The sequence below is a fragment of the Mastigoproctus giganteus genome, chromosome 10 (genome assembly GCF_048544385.1).
Source record: "Mastigoproctus giganteus isolate SK-2022 chromosome 10, ASM4854438v1, whole genome shotgun sequence".
In the NCBI taxonomy this organism is placed as follows: Eukaryota; Metazoa; Arthropoda; class Arachnida; order Uropygi; family Thelyphonidae; genus Mastigoproctus; species Mastigoproctus giganteus.
The window spans coordinates 14,853,422-14,877,565 of record NC_143584.1 but is presented as its reverse complement, the minus strand read 5'-3'; the positions used below and the strand labels follow the sequence as shown (position 1 = coordinate 14,877,565).

The 24,144-nt window shown below is 36.6% G+C and overlaps 1 protein-coding gene across 1 annotated transcript in view; it reads left to right on the top strand.

The window, feature by feature from the left end:
* Ntf-2 (nuclear transport factor-2) overlaps positions 1 to 24,144 on the top strand; it is a 58,466-nt gene that overhangs the window by 5,447 nt on the left and 28,875 nt on the right. The window contains exon 2 of the mRNA XM_090382391.1: positions 7,057 to 7,128. Within this exon, the coding sequence (XP_090238517.1) occupies positions 7,057 to 7,128 (72 nt within the window). The remainder of the gene's footprint in view (positions 1 to 7,056; positions 7,129 to 24,144) is intronic.

Sequence of the window (24,144 nt, the reverse complement as noted above, 5' to 3'; positions counted from 1 at the left end):
TAATGAGTGTACTGTATATGCAGCTGTTTATAGTGATGCCCCACCCTGCTCCTCTCAGAGCAGCAGATTAGTTTTGCTTAAAATTTATTTGTAGATAGAAAAATTAAATATTTCTATTCTGGCAACAAATATATTATCGAATTTCTTATATAGATCAATTACATACTGATTAATAAAGCATTAATGTGAATATATGCTACATATGATGCAAGTTTTAATTAACCTTAGCGTTTCCCTCTCATAAAGAGTTAGTTGGAGCCAGCACATTGAGATAATTACCAATTAATACACTATTTACCACGATTATTATCTTTTTAATATCATCACGTTGTGGAACTTTTTTTTCACTAATTTGGTCACTACTCTTCTTGATGAACCAAATGTCTAGGAAAGAAATGGATAGTATATGACATCATAATTCTTTCCTACATCCTAGATAGGCATTCTTATCTTTAGACGAGTAGTGTGACTGCAGATATTCCAGAATGTGATGCTGTTAAAAAGTAGTAATAATTGTAGTGTATCAATTGGTAGTTATCACTAATTGGAATTTACCTGCAGAGAAAATGACCCTTTTAAAATTTTCATTGTAGCAACCTGCTTCAGTATTTGAAATCTAGCTATAGGGAACAGTCCCTATAACTGTCTTTATATATATACAGAATGTTTCTTTTAAAAGGCACTGGGGTCTGTCCATCTTGCTTATTTTTAGGTTTAGGCCAGGAGTCCCCAACCTATGGCCAGCGGGCCGGATCCAGCCCGAAAGACTATTTCATCCACCTCGTGAAATTTATTCTATAGAAATATTTTTGGGTTGATACATATCGTATATAAGGATATTTTTAATCAAAATATAATGTAAATGCATCCAAATATAATTCTATAACATTGTTGCAACTCTGTGCGCTTCCACTTGGCAGCAGTGTTTCTTGCGATGTCGGAAATCCCAACAGTGCGAGTGCCCAAGGCTATATAAGTTTATAGCCTCGAGTATTTCTGGCGAACACGAGTTGTCAAAAAAGTGAAATAGTAAAGTTAAAATAAGCGACTGTTAAAACAACTGCTAAACACTAATCTAAATATTAATCAAGTAAGTATTAGTGAAAGAATTGTATGCAATGCATTCTTTGCAGTTTGCAATGTAAAGACGAGTACGCATATTAATCTTTCTCCTGGTCAGCTATTCTCATTCTGATTGTAGTCGTCGGGCCGCTGCACCGATTATCATGTGCAAAAATTTATTAGTGCTATTTGTATAAATGCATATTATTTTTAATTTTAATTTTAGCGAATCAAGATGTCAAGGAAAAGAAAAATTGATTCTGAATGTTGACCATTTGAATACATTGAATAAAAAACTTCAAAGTCGCAATCTACTTGTAAATGACTTGTTCTACAATATTAAAGCATTTCAGACAAAATTAGAATTATTTAAAAATCAAATTGAAAAATTTTTTTCCCATTTTTTGTGTTGTGAAAGTTTATATAATAATATGCCCAATTGTGATTTTTCTACCGACAATTTTGTCCGAAATCTTGATTTATTGATGGAAGCATTTGTTGATTTCGAAAACAATAGAAAATTATTTACATTATTTCAGAATCCATTTGATGTAAATGTTTCGCAAATAGATAAAGATCTACAAGTAGAAATCATAGATCTTCAAAGTAACAGTAACCTGAAAACATTATTGAAAAATGAAGCATTAATTAACTTTTATAAAACTTTGACAGAAAATGAATTTCCAGAATTAAAAAAATTAGCAAGAAGAATAATTTCTATTTTTGATAGCACTTACCTATGTGAACAAACATACTCAAAAAGGAAATATATAAAATCCAAACATCGATCAAGAATGACAGATGAACATTTGCAAGACTTTTTAAGATTGGGAACTTCTACTATTAAACCTAACATTTCAATTATTGCTAAATCAAAACAACTACAAACATCTCATTGATTTGCTATTTCTGTAATATCAAATGTGATTATAATAATAAAAATTGTGATGTTTAATATGACTGTCTTTTATTTACAATAAATATCCCTTGTTTATAATTTTTTATAGTTTTTCTATCTTGTACACCCCGTTTTACCTGGTGAAGTCGCTAAAATTGTGTTTTTTTTTTGGTTTACAGTGTTTTTAGTCGTCAAAATTGCACCGACTCTGGCCCGCCATTTGTTATGAATTTTCTATGTGGCCCTCCAATGAAAAAGGTTGGGGACCCCTGGTTTAGGCTATTTGTGGTCTCATTTTTTTTTTTTTTTTTTTTGTTATATTTGGGTTGAAATTTTTGAATTTGTTTTTAAATTGAACTGTGTATTAGACTTTGATTTCTTAATTAAAATTTTGACAAATGAATTATTTTTTTCTTAGTGGGAAAGTTATTCTGTCTTTGATTTAGTCTGAAAAAATCACCATTTTGCTTCTGAAATGAATATAAACTACTTTTATTGAATTAAAAACAAACACATCAGTTCTATCTGTTTTTTTTTTTTTTATTAGTTCATTCATGTTTGGTAGTTTGTCACATCTCCGCATGCTGTTACCATTGTGTTATTGTTATTTAATTTTTTTCCTCCTTCCCAATAAAATGGTTTACACTCTTCAGAAGTATGTTGATGATGTTTTCAGACAACAAAGGATAGGGAACAACTTTCCCATTGGGGATAAAAGCCTTTTGATTAAGTCAAAATTTTAATTTAAAAATTGTAAAATCTAAATAACAATATTTAGCCCAATTTGAACGTCAAATTACAAAATTTCATTCGATGTATGGCCAAAAAAAAAAAAAAAAAAAAAAAAATCATAAATAGCTTAAATAATAAAAATAAGCAAGATAAACCCTGGGTGCCTTTTAATTGAAACACCTTGTATATGTATATAACTATTAAAAAGTTTCATTCAGTACTTGTTTTGTATAAAATATTTGTTGGCTGTACTCATGATCACTGATGCTATTAACATGAATCATCTGGTATTCTAGATGGCTCAGAGATCAACTTGAATGGTGAGTAATGAATAAAATTTATTCCCAGATAAGTGTTTTTTTAAAACTTAGTATTAATTGTATATAACTTTTCTTAATATGAATAAAATTATTTTTGTCTAAAATGTAGTAGCTCAAGGACATAACTCATGTAGGAAATAACAATTTGCTGAACTATGCTGCATTGTACATTCACAGTTTAACTAGACTAATAAATTTAACAATTACATTAACCAACCATATGTTTTGGAGGACTGTGCTCTTCCTCCTGTAGTAAAACATTAACAATATAATAGTAATGTACAACCATGACATATTTTGTCACAGATAGCACTTGATCTTAGCCAAAAGTCTGAGAAGCGATTGTCATAGATAGCAAGGTCAAGGTGTGTTTGCTTCAATTGCGGTCTCCAGGGTTTCCCCTATATGCCGCTGTAGCATCTGAAAAGGCGAAGGCCAGCAAGTGTATGTACACAGGTGTGTAAGTATGTGTCTTGTTGAGTGTTGACACTGGCGACTTTGCAGCCAGGGGGCACCTGGTCCCCTGCCCCCTGACTTCCAACCTTGGCCACAAGGAGGTACACCAGGGTCCACTTTCTAGCTGATACTGGGGCTATCAGGCAAGCCTGGGAGCCCCAAGGTGTTTAGGGAAAGGAAATGGGGATAAGAATTGAGAAGTATGGGGATTGGAAGGGATGGGGAGGTTGGATAGAAGATAAGGGGAACAGATAGACCTCCCATGAAATAGAAGAGAAAAGTTTACAATAGTTTATAGAGTGAAAAAATAAATTTAATTTTAAAATTATTTTAAAAAATTTATTTAAAAAAATTAAAATAAATAAAATAGCAGAAGAAAGCCAACCCGGGTCATATGATAAGTCGCTGGTGTTTTGTTCTTAATGAGTGTTGACTGTTTGGTGAGTGATGAGCTTGCTTGTTGTTATGTTTACAAATTCTTGTTCTCTGCTCCATGTTCAGGAATAAATATATAGGCTAACCCCAGATCCACCACTAGCAGGAATGTTTGAAGTAGCCTCCTGAACACAGAGCAGAGAATGACGTGTAAACTACAACAGACAAGCTCACTTGCCAAGTAGCCAACACAGCACTACTGGAATATTTTCCAGGAGTCTTCTCCTTCCCTTCTACAGATGATAGATACAGTTGGCAGCTAAGCAAGGCTTGTCTAACAACTGGCTCTTAGGTATCATTAATAAGAACAACACTCCAGCAGCTTTTCTCACACTACCTGGGTTCTCAGTTCCCATACCTCAGGAAGCACAGTCCTCTGAAAATTGGTTAACATAATTGTTAATTTTATTAAACTAGTTAAATTATGAATATATGATGCAGTGTAGTGTTTTTTTCCCAGCAATCTATTTGTATATTGAAGTAGCTATTGCATCTTCAAAATAAGATGTCCCCTTGGTCCCTGTATTTGTCACAGAAATTCTTCCAGATATGCCAGCTCGGGCTTGCTACTTAGGAGTCTAAAATGTTAATGGAACTGATTTTCAGCAAAGTCCAGTTGTTCTGTAACAACCACATCTTCATGATGGTGGGACTGTTAGTAACCCCAAATATATCCCTCCCCAACGTGCAAGGTCAGAAACACTGCACCTGGTAGACTTGATGTGATCACCCAAGTGTTTATGTAATGTCTTCAGTATGCCTGCAGATGAAACATTTAAGCCGTGTGATAATCTTTTGGTAGGAGATACTTGTTCACTGTGAAATATTTGCCCTTCAATATTTGTAGTTTGTTAATCTCACTATACCAGCATGATTTCAGCATATGTCTGTTTCTCTGTTTTTTCACTTTAGCAAATGTATTACAATTTGGTAGGTGTCAAGTTGGAAATGTTTTGGCATATCTGTAAACAGTAGATATTGGAATTCTTATTACCCTCACCATAAACTGGTGGTACTTTTAGTAACTCTTTTAGCATGGTTAACTCTCCATTTGCAAGGTGTGAAACATTGCACCTAGTATACTGGAGGTGACCACCATGAAACAAACCAACATGTAGAGGTCTAGGTGTGTTGCATCCACATCAAACAGAGGAATGCTGCCCCTCCATGTCAAGAGGCAGTACTAGGTGCTAGATGACCCTCATCAACTGGTGCAATACCGTCACTTTAAGCCTCTGATAAGCAGTGTGATGAAATCCATGTTTAGTCTCCAGAGTAAGGCTCTGGCAGCCTCCATCTCTGCTTGTTTGGTAAGATCTGCATAAGGGCACCCATATATGGAAAGACTGTGCTGCAGAGATTGTGGCACTGTAGAGAGACCTGACTGAGGACTGTGAGAGTGGATAGTAAAATCTTCTCTGTTCAAAAAAAAGAAAGAAAAGAAACACTCTTTCTACAGCAGTAAGTCACAGTACCTTTCAAGAAAAGTTTTTGCCTTATTTTTATATTAAAACTTGTGAATTCTGACCAAGCACAACTAAGTCTGTTAACAGTCTAAATCTAATATAATGTGTTCTGTAAATTGCTGAAATTTTGCTGCATTTATATACTTGAGAACAAAAGAGATCCCATCAAAATATCTTTTCGTATATTTCACAAATAAAGATGAGTTCAGGTACTTAACGAATATCTCACATCTGCTCAACAAAGTGGTGATGATGCGAGTTCATATAAAAGTTTCATTTAATACTATAACACAGCCACCAACTAGTTAAAAATGTCTGCTCTATCACAAAAATGTGATAGTTCATAATGGGCTATGAATTTTTTAGGGTAGTGTGTGAATCCAGTCTCACAGCATGTGTACTATGATCAGATATAGTACTTTGCACTTGTGTACCAGTGATCAGTTACCATACTCTTGAAGATTGTACTGACCCACATTCATTACAGAGCTGCTTACAGGCACATCTCTGAAAATCTTTCCCACTACCATGTTCTTTTTACTATTTACAAGGTATTGTAGTGGAACTTGTGAAAAGGTTATTTTGTGTATTAAATATACTACAGTCCCTCCCTCTTTGAAATGTGTTCTGGACCAAAGAGAACCTGTGCTTAACTCTGAGTTATTTACTAGAACTGTCTTCAATAGATAAGTCAGTGTATCAACATACATAGAACATGTTGCATAAGAAGCAAGTTGGAACCACGATCAATTAGGGATTGATCGCTCTTTCCAATATCCCCATCACCACTTGCTTAACTCCCACGCAGTTATGGCCATCCATATTTTTCTAAAATTCCTTTTAGAAGAGCAGAGTTGCTGCATATCAGTGGAAGCTAGTAACATTATATAATGACCTTTGCTGTCCTGTATGCTGCTGAATAGACCATATAAAGAATATAATGGTAATATTCAGTGGAATGACCTTTGAATGTTGTAAATAATGACAATATTGTGTTGAATCAAAATGCAGCTGAGTACTCCAATATAAACTTATTTTGATTTGGGATATCTCAGCAGCTATTGTGCTGACTTTTTTTCTGTTAAGATTATATTTTTAATATCTTTTCGTTGTGAATCATTCTGTAACTTTTTAATGTGTTTTTTTTTTTTTTTTTTTTTTTTTGTGGGGCGAATGAGATTAGAATTATTTAAATTTCATCTGAAAATAGAAGCAAAATAATAAAATAAAATAAATTTCTATTTATATTCTGGGTGTCTAAGGCTAGAAGAGTTGAAACTTCATTGTAACTTTTATTACACCAGATTCCAGTACAAAACTAACAATGAGCCATGCACTATTTGTGGCAGCATCTGACTATTTTGCAAGTGTAAATTTTGCATTCATGTGCATTACATCCCAGGATGGTATACTCTGAATTCCGTGTGAGTTATTCGAAGTTTTTCAGCTTGCACAACATGTAAGTCAGCTCATAAACATACATTTGTGCAGACAGTACATAATAAATCATATGTATTGGCACATTCTGACCAAAGTAGTCACTATGACAAAAAAAAAAAAAATAGTCCAGTTAATATCTAAAAGAATTATTTTGATTGCTTGGTAAATGCCTGGTTATTTTATAAATTAAATTAATGTTATTTATTAATTGTGTATTTTTTAATAACATTTTTGATTTGGTTCCCAGGAGGAAAAATCGTTAATGACATTTGAAGGTCAGCAGCTTTTTGGAAGAACAAAAATTATGGAAAAAATACAGGTAATTCAAATGCATATGTATAATTATAATTTCAGATATAAATTTAAATAGTTATGCTTTGCTTCACACTTTTACCTATATAATTCATTTCAAAGGTAAAATATTTTTTTGAAATCAGGATTTAATTTAGAATATCCTAGTGAATTCATTAGAAGCAAGTTAGAGAAAATATAGGTGTTTCAGGACCTGAAAAACAGTAAAAAAAAGTTTATATAAACATGTTTATGATTCTTAACAGATACAGAGCTATGGTTTTGAATTTTAAAAAATGGAAGTGGAGTTTTCAGTGGTAAATAAGAATATAGCAAACATGTAGGTAGTATTGAATAAACATTTTACTAGGTATGCATCTGCTTATTCTTATTTATTATTTTTTACCATTGTAAACTCTATAGCTGTTTTTAATCACATTCACACATGCGTAAAGTACCCGTTTCTTCAACGTGTCTGCCTGTATGTCCATCTGCATGTAACAGCTCGACTGCTAATGGACAGGTTTTCATGAAAGTTTATTGAAATTAGGTGACTAGGATATTTATATAGTGTAGCTTGCACATTAGCTGAACCCTTGGATGTTATATTTGTTGGCATGCACCGGATAGCTTACAACAGAAACTTGTGGAATGAATGGGCATTTATTTTCCTGCTGGGTGCACTAGGAAAAGAAATATTCTTGGTTTAACCATTTCACATATGAAAGCTATTGCTTTTAGAAGAGCTCCTTTTTTACTCTAGTTCCATTCTAAACTCTAGCTACTAAAGATATAAGTAATGAATTATTACTATTTCCTTATTATACTAATTACTGCAGAAATGTGAAATACATGTTATATTTTTATTGTTATTAGATTCCAGCAAGAAATAAGTAAAATACATTACAAAAGCATTGACAGTTTGGGGTATTGCAACCTCAAACTGCCTGAGCCAGTCTTATTTTTCTAACCTTTTCTTTTACTTTTTTTTTTTTCTATATTCTTTTTATTTCTCGTGAGCCGTCACTTTTACAAACTTGTAATGAGAAGCTGTGTTTTTCCTATATTAATTTTCTCTCCTTCACAAAGTTTAGCATCCTTTATTATGCTACTTTATTAATTCTTTATTTCCATTTCTGTGCTGGGCTGTGTTTATCATGAATTTAATTAAAAATTAATGACACTTATTTTTGTTTCCTTCTAGAATTACTAATTTTTCCTCACTTCTCCACCCGGGGTTATTATAGTGTTCATCTTAGTTTAGGTGCTATTAATGTCCAGCATTTTTAGAAATTTGTTTGACTTTGGAAACAATTTTTATTATTTTTGTTCATTTTTACTTATTCGCTGTTGGGTAAACCATAAACTATGATTGTTGTTAGTAGTATTTTCTTTCATTTTTTTGACCTTACACTTCCTTATTTGCTAAATTCAAATTACTCTTTATTTGCATAATGTTTACTTCAAAAACAGAGGCCTACATGTTGCTGTCTTCTCTCGCAATTTGAGTGGTTGATTATTGATAATAACATTAGGTTGTGCATTATACGACAGGATTTTTTTTTTTTTTTTTTTTGTGTGTGTGTACCATAGATTTGATTGTTCCTTACCACTTTTATGCAGCTTTTTTATTTATATATTTAGCATTAGTAGAGGCATATGATGCAAGAAAGCAAGCTTATGCAGCATCAGCCAAAAAAAAAAAAAAAAAAAACCCCACTTCCACTTCACCCCTCCGTTCGTTCAAAATACCTGTCCAGCTAAGCCTTAAATTTATTTAGGCTATCAACTTCCACGACAAGGGATGGAAGTCTGTTCCACCAACCAACTACCTGCTGGCTAAAGGCAAATATCTGCACGTCTATCCTACATCTGTCTTTCCTCAATTTGAATTTATGCCCTCTCAGGTGATTATTCTGAGCAAGAGGAAGAATCCTATCAGCATTGACCATGCTCAAACCATTCAAGTCTTTATACATCCCTATCAGATCACCTCGCTGGTGCCTAGTCTCCAGACACTGTAATTTGCAAAATTTAAGTCTTTCTTTGTAAGAGTACCCCTTTGTTCCATTCGCTAATCTTGTTGCCCTTCTCTGTACTCGTTCCAGCAGCTCTACATCCTTCTTGAAATGAGGCCTCCAGACCTGTATACAGTACTCAAGGTGTGGCCTGACCATTGCCCTATACAAGGGAATAATCACCTCCTTATCCCTGCTAGAAAAATTCCTGTATATTATTGACAAGACACCATGAGCTACTCTTGCAGCCTGTCTGCACAGTCAGAGAACTTCATATCTGCCTGCACAATTACCCCCAGGTCCTTTTCATTCTCTACCACTGTCAGTGTAGTACCACAGAGTTGATACGTTGCTCTGGGGTTGCTGTTTCCCATATGTAGTACTTTACATTTGTCAATGTTAAACTTCATTTGCCACCTCTCAGCCCATCTGCTCAACCTTTCCAGATCCTGTTGCAGCAGCATAGTGTCAGTAGTGTCCTTGACAACCCTGCCAACCTTTGTATCGTCTGCAAACTTGGACATAAAGCTTGATATACCATCATCAACATCATTTATAAATACAGAAAACAATAATGGACCCAACGCCGAACCCTGAGGGACTCCACTAATAACATTAGTCCACGATGAGCAGTGTCCATTGATTACCACTCTGTCTTCTCCCCTCAACCACCCCTTTATCCATAGCAGCAATTTGCCTCCAATGCCACACTGCTCCAATTTGTGCAGCAGTCTTCCATGTGCAACAGTATCAAAAGCCTTTCTAAGCTCCAAATATATAATATCAAAGTTATTCCCTGCATCCAGTTCTTTTGTGACTGCACCATAGTATCCAATCAAATTGGTCAGGCAAGACTTCCCCTTAACAAAACCATGTTGTGTCCGAGCTATAACTGAAGTCTTGTCTAGATGATCCTGCAGTACTTCTTTAACCAGTGCCTCCATCAATTTTCCTGGAACAGAATTTAAACTCACAGGTCTATAATTACTTGTCGGCCTTTGATCCTCCTTTGTGAATTGGGGTCACATTTGCACATCTCCAGTCTGTGGGTACCTCCCCTGAGTCCAAGGAAGCTCTCATAATTATGGCTAAGGGTTTGCTTACTTCCTTTGCTGCCTCCTTTAATATAACTGGATAGATCCCATCCACCCCAGGTGCCTTTCTTGTGTTTATCTTTAACAATTTCTCCTCCACTTTCCTCTCAGTTATTACAAGATTCTCTAGCTTACTGCCAGAGTTGAATACACCTCTGGCATTCCCCTTGCTGAATAACTCCTCATGTGTGAATGTCAATGCAAAATATTTGTTATGGTAATAGGGCACTTTTCTGCTTTGGTGGTCCTAGTCCATAAAATTCCTCTTTTATACTTTTTTCACAATTCATAGCTTATTCTTCTATTCCACATTATGTATATTATATCTTTATTATTTTCATAAATTAAATTCTCAGTTTGTCTGCTGAATTAATGACTTAATGAGGCTGTAAATTTCAACGTAATGAGTAAATGAGGCTGTAAATGTCAAAATAAAAATTATTCTGAAATGTGAAACTTTGAAATATCGAAGTTATAGTTTATTTCTATGACTTGGATTTTTCAAGATGATGGATTGTCAGTAAAAACAAGCCAGTTGCCATCGAAAATCAGATCAGCCCATTGATATCTTCTCTCACAGATCTTGATGTGAGTTTCATTCTAAAATTCTGGTATCTTAGATATAATTTAATTCATATGTCCGCTTCCTGCTATTTAAATATGTTAATTCTCATTTGAGTTCTAAAATTTTTTATGCCTCAGAAATCCGGTTGGCTGTTGCCTCTTCAAACTTGAAGGCCTTTTTCTCTGCTGAACATAGACTTCTGCTTTGGGTAAATTTAAAATGTGGCACCCAATTTTCTATTTACAGATATCAATTTTATAAAAATCTTAATTGGGGTTTTTCTTAATTTTCTGTTGCATCATTTTGATATCTGACATCATTTATTAACTTTGTGTGATCATTAGGTTATTTCCTATAGTCCATTTTGCTTCCATCTTAAGAAACCAGCAGTATTCTTCCATTATGGCAGTATATCCCAGCAACCTCGGTACCTTTTCCCATTCTGGATAGGTAGTAATAGAGGCTTGCTTCCTTGCGTCACATGCCTCTTTTCCCATTCTGGATAGGTAGTAATAGAGGCATGTGATGCAAGACAGCAAGCTTATGTAGCATCAGCCAAAAAAAAAAAAAAAAAAAAAAAAACCATTTAACACATACATTCCCTCTAAAAATTTGTCTAGTTGCGTTTGTTCCAGCAATCAACTACCCATTGCCTAAAGGCAAATTCTGCACATCAGTTCTACAACTGTCTTTCCTCATTTTGAATTTATGCTCCCTCAGGTTTGTAATATGAGCAAGAGGAAGAATCCCACCAGAATTGTGCCTGCTCAACCCATTCAAGACCTTATACACCTCGTCTCCAGACTGCAACTTGCAGAACTTAAGCCTTTCTTGGTAAGAGGACCCTTCACTCCCCTCACCAATCATGTTGCTCTTCTCTGTACTCGCTCAAGCAACTCTACATCCTTCCTAAAATGAGGCCTCCAGACCTGACCATACAAAGCAATAATCACCTCCTTTTCCCTACTAGCAAAATTCCTGTATATCATTGAAAATACCCCATGACCTGCTCTGGCAGCTTGCCTGCCCTGCTCAGAAAACTTCATATCTGACTGCACAATTATTAATTCCAGTGATAGAAAATGAAAAACATTTTCTATCACTCTAAGTGTAGTACCACATAGTTGATATGTTTCTCTGGGGTTACTTCTACCCATATGCAGTACTTTGCATTTGTCAATGTTAAACTTCACTTGCCACTTCTCAGCCCATCTGCCCAACTACTCTGGATCCTGTTGCAGTAGTGCACTGCCATTACTGTCATTAACAACTCTGCCAACCTTGTGTCATCTGCAAACTTGGTTATTAAGCCTGATATATCTTTATCAATATCATCGATATATATATATATATATATATATATATATACAAAACAACAGTCGGCCCAACACCGAACTCTGGGAGACTCCACTAATACCATTAATCCATGAAGAGCAGTGTCCATTGATTACCACTCTGTCTTCTCCCCACTCATCCACCCTTTTTCCTTTGTAGCAACTTGCACTTAATACTATACTGCTCAATTTGTACAGTAGTCTTCCATGTGCAACAGTATCAAAAGCATTCCTGAAAACCAAGTATATTATTTAAAAATTATTTTTGCATCATGTTCCTTTATAACCACATCATAGTATCCAATCAAATTTGTCAGCTAAGACTTTCCCTTAACAAACCCATGGTGCTTCCGTAGCCAGGTGGGCAGGAGCAGTGCATAGCACACGCTTCTTGATTAGACCTGGGTTCAAGCCCGTGCCCACCAAATACGGAGGATGCGGAAACTTTGAACACCAGTGTATATGTATGTTAAGATACGATATTAATTAGGCACTGTGACAGTCTTGCCTCAAGGGCCACAAATGCTAGCATTATTTCTGGAGCTTGCTCAACCCATTCAAAGTTTTAAATACCTCAGTCAGCTCACCTCACAGGTATATCTTGAGACACTGCAGTTTGCAGAACTGAAGTGTTTCTTGGTAAGAGCACCCATTTGTTCCCCCTCACCAATCTCATTGCTCTTCTCTCTACTTGTTCCAGCATCTCTTCATCCTTCCTAAAGAGAGGCCTCCAGACCTGTATGCAGTACTCAAGATGTGGCCTAACCATTGCCTTATACAATGGGATAGTCACCTCCTTATAGCAAAATAACGAGGTGACTAGCAAAAAATAGCTAGCAAAATTCCTATATATAATTGACTGCATGCTGTACTGGCAGCCTGTCTGCACTGCTCAGAGAATTTGATATCCAACTGCACAATTACCCCTAGATCATTTTCTACTATCCTGAGTGTAGTAACACATGTTATGTCAATAAGGAATTACTGCTACCTATATGCAGTACTTTGCATTTGTCAATGTTTAACCTTAATTGCCATTTCTCAGCCCAACGGCTTAATTTTGTAGATCCATATTGTCATTAACTGCCCTGACATCCTTTGTTACATCTGCAAAGTTAGACTTTAAGTCTGACATTTACACGGGATCATCAACAGTCGAACCTTTGATATCAAGTGGACCAATCTGATTCATCCTCTTCCTTCTAGAGTTTACCTAAGTAAAGAAGCCTGCTGTTTTTCTTTGCATCCTTTGCAAAGATGTCTCGGAATCTGCCTCTGTTTGCCTAACCTCCTTTGTGACTTGATTACAGGCTAACTCATATCTTCCATAGGCTACTGTGTCTCCTGATAATTTATATGTATACTTTGCATTTTTCTTCTCTGCCACGAGTCTCATTATTTCATCTGACATTCATTTAGGCCTAAACCTTGAACAGTATTTCCTAATTGGTATGAAAAGCCTAATAACCTCCAAGATTGATCCCTTGATTTAATACCCATTTAGAATTTGCTGATGGTAACATCATCAGTTAGTCCAACTCTATAGAATTTATAAACTGCTTGAGACCGTTGTAGTCACCTTTACGAAAGCAAAACCCCCCACCCTTTATTCTTGATGGTAGCTACATCTTTGGGTAAATCCCAGATCAGTACACTGATGTCGGATTTACTCAAAGATTGTGGACGGGTGGCAATGGGATTTACCCTGTCATTTAGTGGTTCTTTTATCTTCAGATTCTTAATGCATGAATAATCACTGCTGATAATCAGCTGAAGAGTATTACTTCCTCTGGTTACCTCTCGAACATGCTACTGTAGAAAACAGTCGTCCAATAAATCCATAGAGTCCTCGTAGTGCTAGTGACCAATCCACAAGTTCTAGTCAGTATCTGGGAAGTTAAAGTCCCCCATTATAAGACATTCTGATTTACTGACCCAGTCTTATTTCTCTGTACAGTTGTTCATTTTACTCATCAGAGTCAGTCATTAGGCCTATAACACATGCCTACCTTCATCTTTTTTCCTAGTGCTTATGTCACACCAAACTGACTCAATGTTGTGCTGTCCACCCATGTCAATTGGATGCACTTCCTTAGATTTTATGTTTCTTAACTAACAGCATAACCCCTCCTTCCTTCCTATTGTGTCTATCCTTTTTGCACCCATTGTATTCCCCAAATTCTAATTCTGCATTCCTTATATCTGTGTGACACCATTTCTCTGATATCCCAACAATATCCACCTTTGATGTCTTAACCAGCACTTCAAATTCATCAGATGTATTTACTATACTTCAAGCATTGGTGTACATGCAAGTATACATGCACCTATTCTTACTCTTAGTTACTCAACACAGTCCATGTATTTACTTGTACCATGATGACTCCCAGCAGTTCTTGAAATTCCCAGTGCCTTGCTTTCCGTGCTGTTGCTCATTCCAATGGAAGCAGTGCAAGAATCTCTTTTACCTCTGCCTGTGGCTACTGTTAATCTATTAGTGTATGAATTCCTCCAAGCTAGCAGTTTTCTGACCCACCTTACACTGCCTCTATACTATAATCATTACCCTTGCACACTTTCTATTTAAGTGTATCTCATCCCTATAGAAGTAGTCTCTCCTGTTAACAAGTGCAGACCAATAATTCTACCCGATGAGTCTCGCACAATCTCTCCATGGCTGAATATATTGACAAGGCTCTCATCATATGCTCCCTCCTACCATGTCTGGGCAGAATTGCAGTAACTTTCAAATTGTACCCTAACTCGGGACTTTTTTTCAACATTGACCTGTATTTGTTAAGTAAGTCCGCAGATCTACTTTTAATGTCATCAGTGCCAACGTGTACAACAATATCACCTTTTATACTCTTAAAAGATGATATCTGCAACGTCATCAACTTTTGCTCCTGGCAGACTAAGTGATGGTCCTGGAAAGTGTGAAACACAAGAATCCTTGCTATATTCGTCACTGCTTCCTTTATCCCTTCATTTCGAGGGATCTGGTGTTGGCAGGGGCTTCATTATGTGAAACAGGTCTTATTGCAGATGATATGTTAAGATATTTGAATTTGATGCTGTGCTGGCTTTTTCTGGACATACTTGATATTTTTATTGTGCAGAAATAGCAATTAACTGTGTGGTTGCACAGTTCCCCCTATGCCGTAGGAACAACAAAATTCATACTTTTAATTTTCATAGCTTCAGATTTGTGCACATAATACAACACATGTAGAACCTGATCACCAATGTTGCAACCAAAGTACAAAGAATATGCATGTTTAGCAATACTGTGGATTTTCTTTCTCTGAGTTTTTGTTGTAAGCCATCCACATACGTAGCAGAAATTATCAGGGTAATTTAGATACTTCCTTTGCTTCTGCTTAAATATTTTAACCATAATCCAATGCTAAGCAAACACAAAAGAAACAAACAATGTGCAACATATATGCAGATAAACTGCACCCCTACTCAAAGAGATACTTAAAGAGATAGGTGAGAGGCAGGCAGACAGACAAGGTTGAACCTGTTAATTGCAGCTAAGAATCATGATCATTGTTAATAGACTCAGATTTATTGATACTTCTTTTCCATAGAAAGAGAGAGCAGATGTTAATACATGTTCTAATGGAAATCAGATGGTAGAAGTGTAAACTTTATTTTATTTTTTTTTATGTAAACCCCAAACACGAGAGGTATTAGAACCTATAGTACTTAGTACTGTGCTTGGGTTGGAGGTTGAGAAGACGAAAGAAGATATTTGTTGACATTGGACTTGAACTTCTGTAGATTGTAATTTTCAGGAAATACGTATGAAGGAAGGTTGTTCCAGAAAACGGCAGTTGAATGAATAAATGAGGAAGATGAAGAGTTGGTTCTGTGGGTTTGTAGTTGGACAGTAAATGAATGTTGGCTGGTGGCGGCACGTGTTCAGACTGTTTTGAAAGAGAGAGCGTGAATTATAGAAGCCAATTCAGAAGAACAGTGCCCATGGAAGTATCTGTAGACGAGGCATGCAGCAGAAACAGTACGTCTATGATACAGCGAGTGGAGAGACTGTGTTAGAGATGAATCATTAATTAACCTAACTGCCCTCTTCAGAATGGAATCAAGAAACCGGAGAGAGGTTTTGGGGGCACCATCCCAGATGTGGGAACAATATTGCATGGCAGGGCGGATTTGTGATTTATACAGAGTGAGCAGCTGTTTGGAAGAAAAGTAACGCTGAGAGCGAAAGAGAAAACCAAGTTTTTTAGATGCAGAGGAAGCAATATTTGTAATGTGCTTGTGCCAAGAGAGATTAGAAGTCAGGGTAATCCCCAAAAGAGATATATCATTTTGCCTAGAAATCGGAGTGTCACTAAAGATAAGCTTAGGAGCAGAAGAATCCTTTTTGCGAGATATAAGACAAGACTGAGTTTTAGAAGAGTTGAAATCATCTAAGTTGTCTTTGCCCCACTGGAGAAGTACCTGAAGATCGGCATTTAAGGAATTGTTCGCAGATTTTCGAGAGGTTGAAGCTGATTGAGCAGGGCAAGGTTTCTCAAAATGGAAAGTAGAATGCAATGTGCTATCATCGGTAAAACTATGGATAGGATTTCCAGTCAACGGAAGAAGGTCATTAACATACAAGAGGAAAATGGCGCATATTGGCCTTTAGTTGCCGTTGTGCCATAAAACATACAACAACAAGAGGAAAAGAGTGGAGAAAGAACTGAAACTTGGGGGACACCGGGATTAGTGGAGAAGTTAGAAGACAGAGAGCCATCTACCATCACCTTCAGTGAGCGATCAGAGAGAAAACTGGATAACCAATTACTAAAAACTGTTGGCAAACCATAAGATGGAAGCTTGTTTAGAAGACCTTTATGCCAAACACGATCGAAAGCCTTTGAGATTGTCAAGAGCAACTACTTATGTTTCACCGAACCTTTCCATTGAATTAGTCCATAAATGGGTAACATAAGCCACCAGTGGATCGACACTGACGAATCCATACTGGCGATCGTTGATCAGAGGGAAGGTTTCTTAGGTAGTTTAAGAGTTGGCGGTTAATTGATTTCTCCATTACTTTAGAAAGAGTAGAAGTAATTGCAGTGGGATGATAATTGGATCTGAGGGATTTGTTACCCTTTTTAGGAACTGGCTGGATATGAGCAAATTTCCAAGCAGAAGGCAAAACACCTTTGGAATAAGAAAGTGAAAAAAGGCGGCAAAGAATAGGAGTAAGTTCAGGAGCACAGGTTTTGAGAACAAGTGAAGAAATACCATCAGGACCTGGAGCTTTCTTAGCATCAAGATTCATCAAAATCCTTCTGACATCCTTTTGACGGAAGACCGCAGGAGGCATTGAATGGAGAGCGTGTTGGGAATGGTGGGAGGTGTTTTACCAAGATCATTAATACATGAGTTGGAAGAAAAATGGGATGCTAGCAGGTCAGTTTTATCCTTGGCTGAAGTGACTACAGAACCATCTGGTTTGGACAGAGGGGGAGCAGATGTGGGCAAAAGTTGTGGCCAATAGCTTTGGCAAGAGACCAGATTGCTCGGCTACCATTAGGGCAAGAAGCAAGTTTTCTACTCTTAGCCTGTTCAAACTCTAGTTTGGACTGATTAATAACTGCTTTACAATTGTTGCAAGCTTTGGTGTAGGCAGAAAATGAAACTGAAGAATTAGAAACAAGCCAATTACGATATGCAACATTGTTCTCTTGAACAGCCGTAGCACATTTATTGGAAAACCCAAGGTTTAGATAAAGGACGAGATTTTAAAGTGGAGTGTGTGATAAAGGATTCCATTCCTGCAAGAATAATTTCACTGACACGATCTGAGCAGACATTGACATCAGAAGTTTTGAAACAGTAATAGAAGAAAACCTGGAAGACAAAGGCGGAGATGGATAGATGAAATTCATGAGTTTTTGGGTAGTAAATGGATGGCCAGTGCTCAAAACAGAATGAACTGGAAAGTTGCTGGAGAGGCCTTCATCCTGCAGTGGATTGAAAATGGCTGATGATGATGATGATGAATCCGACCAAGGAAAAGAAGAAAGGAAATCTCGCAGGTCATCCCATTTTGCATTCTTGCAATGCCAAACAACACGAGGTTGGGAATAGCCATGAGATAAAGGCTCCATTGGAGAAGAGACAATCACCAAGTTGTGATCTGAAGTGCCTAAAGGACCTCTCACTTCGACCATGTACTTAGAAGGGTTGTTTGTGAGAAAAAGATCAAGCGTGTTGGCTGTATGATTAGGATTGTCCGGTATTCTTGTAGGTAAATGAACAATCTGTGCAAGGTCATTAGTAATTGCAAAAGCCTCAACATCTCGACCAGCTGGGTCGGTCTGACTAGAAAACGGAAGCCAGCTAGAGTTGTGAACATTAAAATCACCAAGGAAAATTACCTCACTGTTAGGAAAGTTGGACTGGAGAAAGTCAAGTTGCAAAGAGAGGAAGTCAAAGAGCTCCAAGTGATTAGTGGATTTGGGAGAACGGTAGAGACAACAGATGAATTTGACACAATGAGGTAGAGAGATTAAGCCAGAGAAGATCAAAGAGAGGAGATTCCAAATTGCCAAGTCTCTGACAGGGAATATCAGAATGCACATATGCACATGTACCACCTTTGAGGCGAAAGGAATCATACAGTGAATAATTTGGGCATCTGAGATGAGCAGTAGTTGAATCAACCGATAACTGATTCTGTCAGAAAAAGTACATGGGGTTTGGCAGACTGCAAGTGAAAATGGACATCGTTAAGATTAGATTTGGACCACGTATATTTGTGAAATGAACAAGAAAGTGCTTGGGAGGCTTAGATCTTTTCGCAGATAAGCTTGCTCTACTGGTTTGACAATTCATGGTGTATTCAATAGTAAGAAAAAGTGGATGGGACATGCTGTATGAAGTAATGAAATTTTTGGTTATGGCGTACACATGGTAAGAATATACCCAGTTCCTTGACATAACGTGGCCTCGACAATGCTCCCCGCATACACACTACTCAGACTCCCTCCAGTCACTATCTGGCAGAGTAGAGGTAACAAGATTATACTCTAGCTGATCCAGAAACCTCCTAGAGAGTTACCAATAGGTTCGGTCCGGTGTACTAACTAGCGGCCTTCTGCAAACATCGTTTTAGAGCTGTACCCTCGAAATGTAAGGAATATTTGGTCTCACCACGATTTTCATCATAACCTCAAAAGTCATCAATCATACTGCATGATGGAAGAGATAGGGAAGGGTTGACCAGAACTTAGCTCTAGAGACTAAACATGGGTTACACCACTTCAAGCCTCCAGTAAGCAAAGTGGTGGTATTGCACCGGTTGATGAGAGTCATCTACCACCTAGTACTGCCTGGTAACATAGAGGGGCGGCATTCCTCCATGTGGTGTGGGCGCCACACCTTGACCCCTGCTTACATTGGTTCACGTTCACACCTAGGTGGTCAGCCACCATGTACTTGTGTATGGAGGTTATACCCAGGATTACTAACAGTCCCACCATCGTGAATGTGCAAGCAGAGGATTTGGCTGTCAGACCTTCCCTACTTCGCCGAAATTGGGTCCACTTGACTTGAGTGTCACCCGAATATCAGTTCCATCAGCGTTTTAGACTCCCAGGTAGCAAGTACAGCTTGTCTGACTGACATATCTGACGGAATGTCTGTGACAACCTCAAGGACCAATTTCAATTTGAAACTGTTTCTGTAGTAGCGAAAAAACAGATTCAAAATGAACTTGCTTGCATTGAAATCTATATTTAATCATCAAAACGATGACTTTTATTGGCACAGCTCCAGGGATGCAGCTGAAGTTACACCTGGGGGAAAGAGAGAGAGAGATCATTCTGCATCAGTGATAGTTTGGTGAGTTGTGGGAAATACAAAGGTGTCACAGACAAACCTACATTTCTGTGAACAGGAAGGCAAGACTTTTGAAAAAGTACCTTGCAGACATTTTAAAGAAGGTTGTACTGTCTTAACTGAACATGCTCTTTGGAAGTAAGTGGTCATTTCTGTAGGATTCAGTTGTCATTACTTGTAAGGCTGTCATCTCAGACATTATTCTTGAGTTGTGTTTGAGATATTTTCAGACTGGGAGCCCAGTTTGAACCCACTGGATTATAAATTAAAAATTCAGGAGGCTTGTGAAGTCAAAAATGATCCTAGTAAATTTAACTCACCCTAAAAATGTTTGATCACTTTAACAGTGTGTACTTTCTAGGTACATTCAGAGGTTGAGATGGGAAATTTTATGAAACAGAATGCTCATTAATAAAATATTTTATTTTTAATTCTTAGTTACATATGTGATGACCCAGAATGGTATTCCAAGTCCTGGGTGCAGTATACACTTTTGGTTGACTACTGTGAAAATTTGTGCTGTAACTGTAACACAAAGCTGTAGTTGTGCAGAGAAGTGGCACCTCTGCAACGTGTTTTATAATTTTAAGAGTGCTTACCATTAATACACAACATTCATAGTGTATATAAAAGGGATTGGATTTTACTAGAATCATAAAGGGAAGAGCTCATTTAAAACTTTGGGTGCTGAATGAAATATCTATCAAAAGCTTTAAATTTTTAATTAAAAGCAGTGGCAGAGTTTAATTAACAAAAATTAAACCTTTCAATATATTTTATTAATTGTATTCATAAAGCCATCACTGTAATTATTGCAATTATATTCAACTTTGGTGTTTACAGTCTAATCCAACCCAAACTAACAATACATGTGTAAATTTGGTGGTCTGGATGAGTATGTTTTTTTTGGAAACCAGATTTGAATAAGATAATTACTGGTATTCACAATATAAATGCCTAAAAATATGGGTTTGGTTAAAAGAGTTTTTTTAAAAAAAAATTACTATATTGAATGGGATATTTTTCCTATAGGGTGATTAGATAGTATGAATCAGAGCTGTAATACTCAATATGTTCTACGTTGATAATAATATTAGTAAATTAATAAGAGGAGTTTACCTCAATATAGTACGTGGAACACTTCCGTATGATACCCTCCAGAAATTAAAACAGAAAAAACTAAAAAATCGACAACTTACCGGTACATTAAAGTAAAATATAAATAATTAAATAATTAAAGTAAAATATAAATAATCAATTTAACACAATTCAAAATCAATTCAAAACAATTAAAATTCAAATTAACGCAATTAAAAGAATCTAACGAAATTATTCAAAACGATTTTCCTTCCTGAAGCTGACAATGCTTTTCGACCGACTGTCGTGATCACAGGAATGAAAATTACCGAATCAGGCTAAACCTGCAACTTAAATAGTGATTATATGTCTTCGCGCATTCGCGTAAAAGTCCACGCATCGGAGATCAAATATGGCCGCCGAACGTTAACAGAATTCTCGTGTAATTTAATTTCAACGGTTTCTGCAATTAATAGTTGCGTATAATTACGTTGAACGTTAAGTATTTTGGCCTCGTTAAATAAAAAAGTATGTTTTTTGTTAATGGCATGAAAGGCTAATTCTGACGCTGCTGAACGAGAAGCACGAACTGAGGCTTCGTGTTGATTTATACGAATATTAAGAGAAAACCGCGTCGAACCCTGGTAAGACGAGTCGCAATCACCGCAAGAAATGTTGTATTCTAGATCATTAATTTGTGTTGCAAACGCGGAAAGAAACGAGCGATTGTTCAGTATAGTGTGTAACTTCCGTATAGGCCTAGCTATAATTTTAAATTCGGTATCTTTAAAGAATCTGTTAAGCTGTTTGTGCCACTGTTCAACATATGGGACAGAAATAAAGTATTTTTTGATATTACTATTGTTGATTGGTGTAGTATTTTTTATCCTATCCTTAGCTTGTACCCTAATTCAATTTATTGTGTTAATGGGATAACCCCTGTTCAAGAATCTGCTAGTTAATATTTGTATTTCTGAGTCCAAAGCAGAATATTTTACTTTAATGTACCGGTAAGTTGTCGATTTTTTCGTTTTTTCCGTTTTAATTTCTGGAGGGTATCATACGGAAGTGTTCCACATACTATATTGAGGTAAACTCCTCTTATTAATTTACTATAGGGTGATTATAGCATCATCAGGAAAATGTTTAAGTGGAGGAAACCCTTTGCAACCACTTGTGATATGTAATTTTTTTTATCAATTTGGAAACTACAATCTTTATGAATGCAATTTTTACTTTTATAGTCCATATAGTATTCTTCACCAGAATGTCATATTTCAATTAGAAACCCCATGTTGACGGCTCTACAGCATACATTGCAGAGTAAATCCAAATGTTTAAAAGTTGGATGCAAGTGCTAAACTTTTAAGTTATCAGTACAAAAGCAAGGAATTCATTATATTTTTACATAATATAGAAGACTTTTGAAATAGCAGCACCTTCGGGGATTTAAGGTGCTGTTATTTCGATTTTTCTGTTATCTAGAAAGTTTTATTTATAATGTATTTAATGAGGCCAAATAAGAAATAGAGAGATTAAGAATGCAATTAAACAAACATTTTGACGATCCAACATTATATTCTGCCATCAATACACTTCTGCTTATGCCCCATTCTATTTTCTTTATTATATCAAGTTTAGTCTGCGCACGTAGCACAGTGGTACTGTCACCATCCTCCCCACACCGGGTGGAAAAGGCCCAGGTTCGAATACCGTCAATGATGCGACCATTATGTACACCATACTGAGTGTAACTTTTATAGGCTTTTTTTTCCCCCACTCCATGGCTGAGTTAGTAGGTCTCAGGTATAGATAGCAAGGTCTTCTCAGAAATGGGAGGGTTGTCCAGCAAAACAGGCAAATCGACCAGAGAACGCACGTAATTTACAGACACAATACACATGGGTATATGAATTAACATTCCAGGTGACCCTAATGTAATAGTTTGGATTATATCACTAGGTTTTAATGTTCTTCTTTTCTTCTCTGTATGAGGTTTATCAACTTTAGGAGCCATAGTTGAGGGGTTTTTAATTTAAAATAAATGTAAAACAGTGGTATAGTCTGCATTATCAGTACAGAATTCACTTTGAAAATGGTAAACTGTAAACAAATACAGTAATCACGTGACTTGCCGTTTTATTTTTTCACCACTGCAAGACATTGCGCTGTATGTATATCGGACCTCAATGTGCTGTTATTTTGACAGTCTACTGTACTATATTGGCATACTTGTGGATGCCTTGGAGCGTGGCACCACAATAAATTCAGATTGATTTGTGGAAACATTGAAAAAGTTGAAAGCCCGCATCCGTAGAGTTCGACCAGACAAAAACATTAATAAGGTTCCTCTTCTCCATGCATCGTGTGCAGACTATACCAGTCTACACACAATGGATGCCATTTCAAAATTAGGGTGCACTGTTCTTCCTCACCTCCTCTCATAAGCCTGGATCTTGCACCTTCCGACTGTCACCTCTTCAGCCCATTGAAGGATGCACTCTGTGGAACCCATTTTGCAGATGATGACCAACTCAAGCACAGCATTTGCAAAGTCCTCCAGAGTAAGAGTAAGGACTTTTACAGGATTAGAATGCAGCATCTGACTCAGAGATGGTGGAAGTTCATAGAAAATGGTGACTTGTAGTTGTAGGAATTAAATTTTCTGAGGAAAAAAAATAGGAGGCATTACTTTGTACTGTCCCTCATGTCTGATATATAAAGTGAGGGAAAAAAATGGAGATAGAGAGAGATAGAAGGAAACAACAAAAAAAGTATAAGAGAAAAATAATTATAAAATTGACAAAATAAGGATGTTGCCACACAACTTACAAAATTGGTCTCTCATCAGGTGTCAGCGGCCAGTATTGCAAGCGAAATAGCGACGTATCTTCATGTCTGATGTAAACCACAAGCCAAAGGGTAAAAAGCACAAACATAAATAAAAAAAATTTGTTACCGAAATAAATTACAATTAAATTTAACAAAATAAAAAATTTTACAAGGATTTGGGGGGGGGGGGGGGCGGAAATTGTTGTGAGCTTTACAGTTGACTATGAAGACGAGAAATTAAAAACTGGAATCGACGAC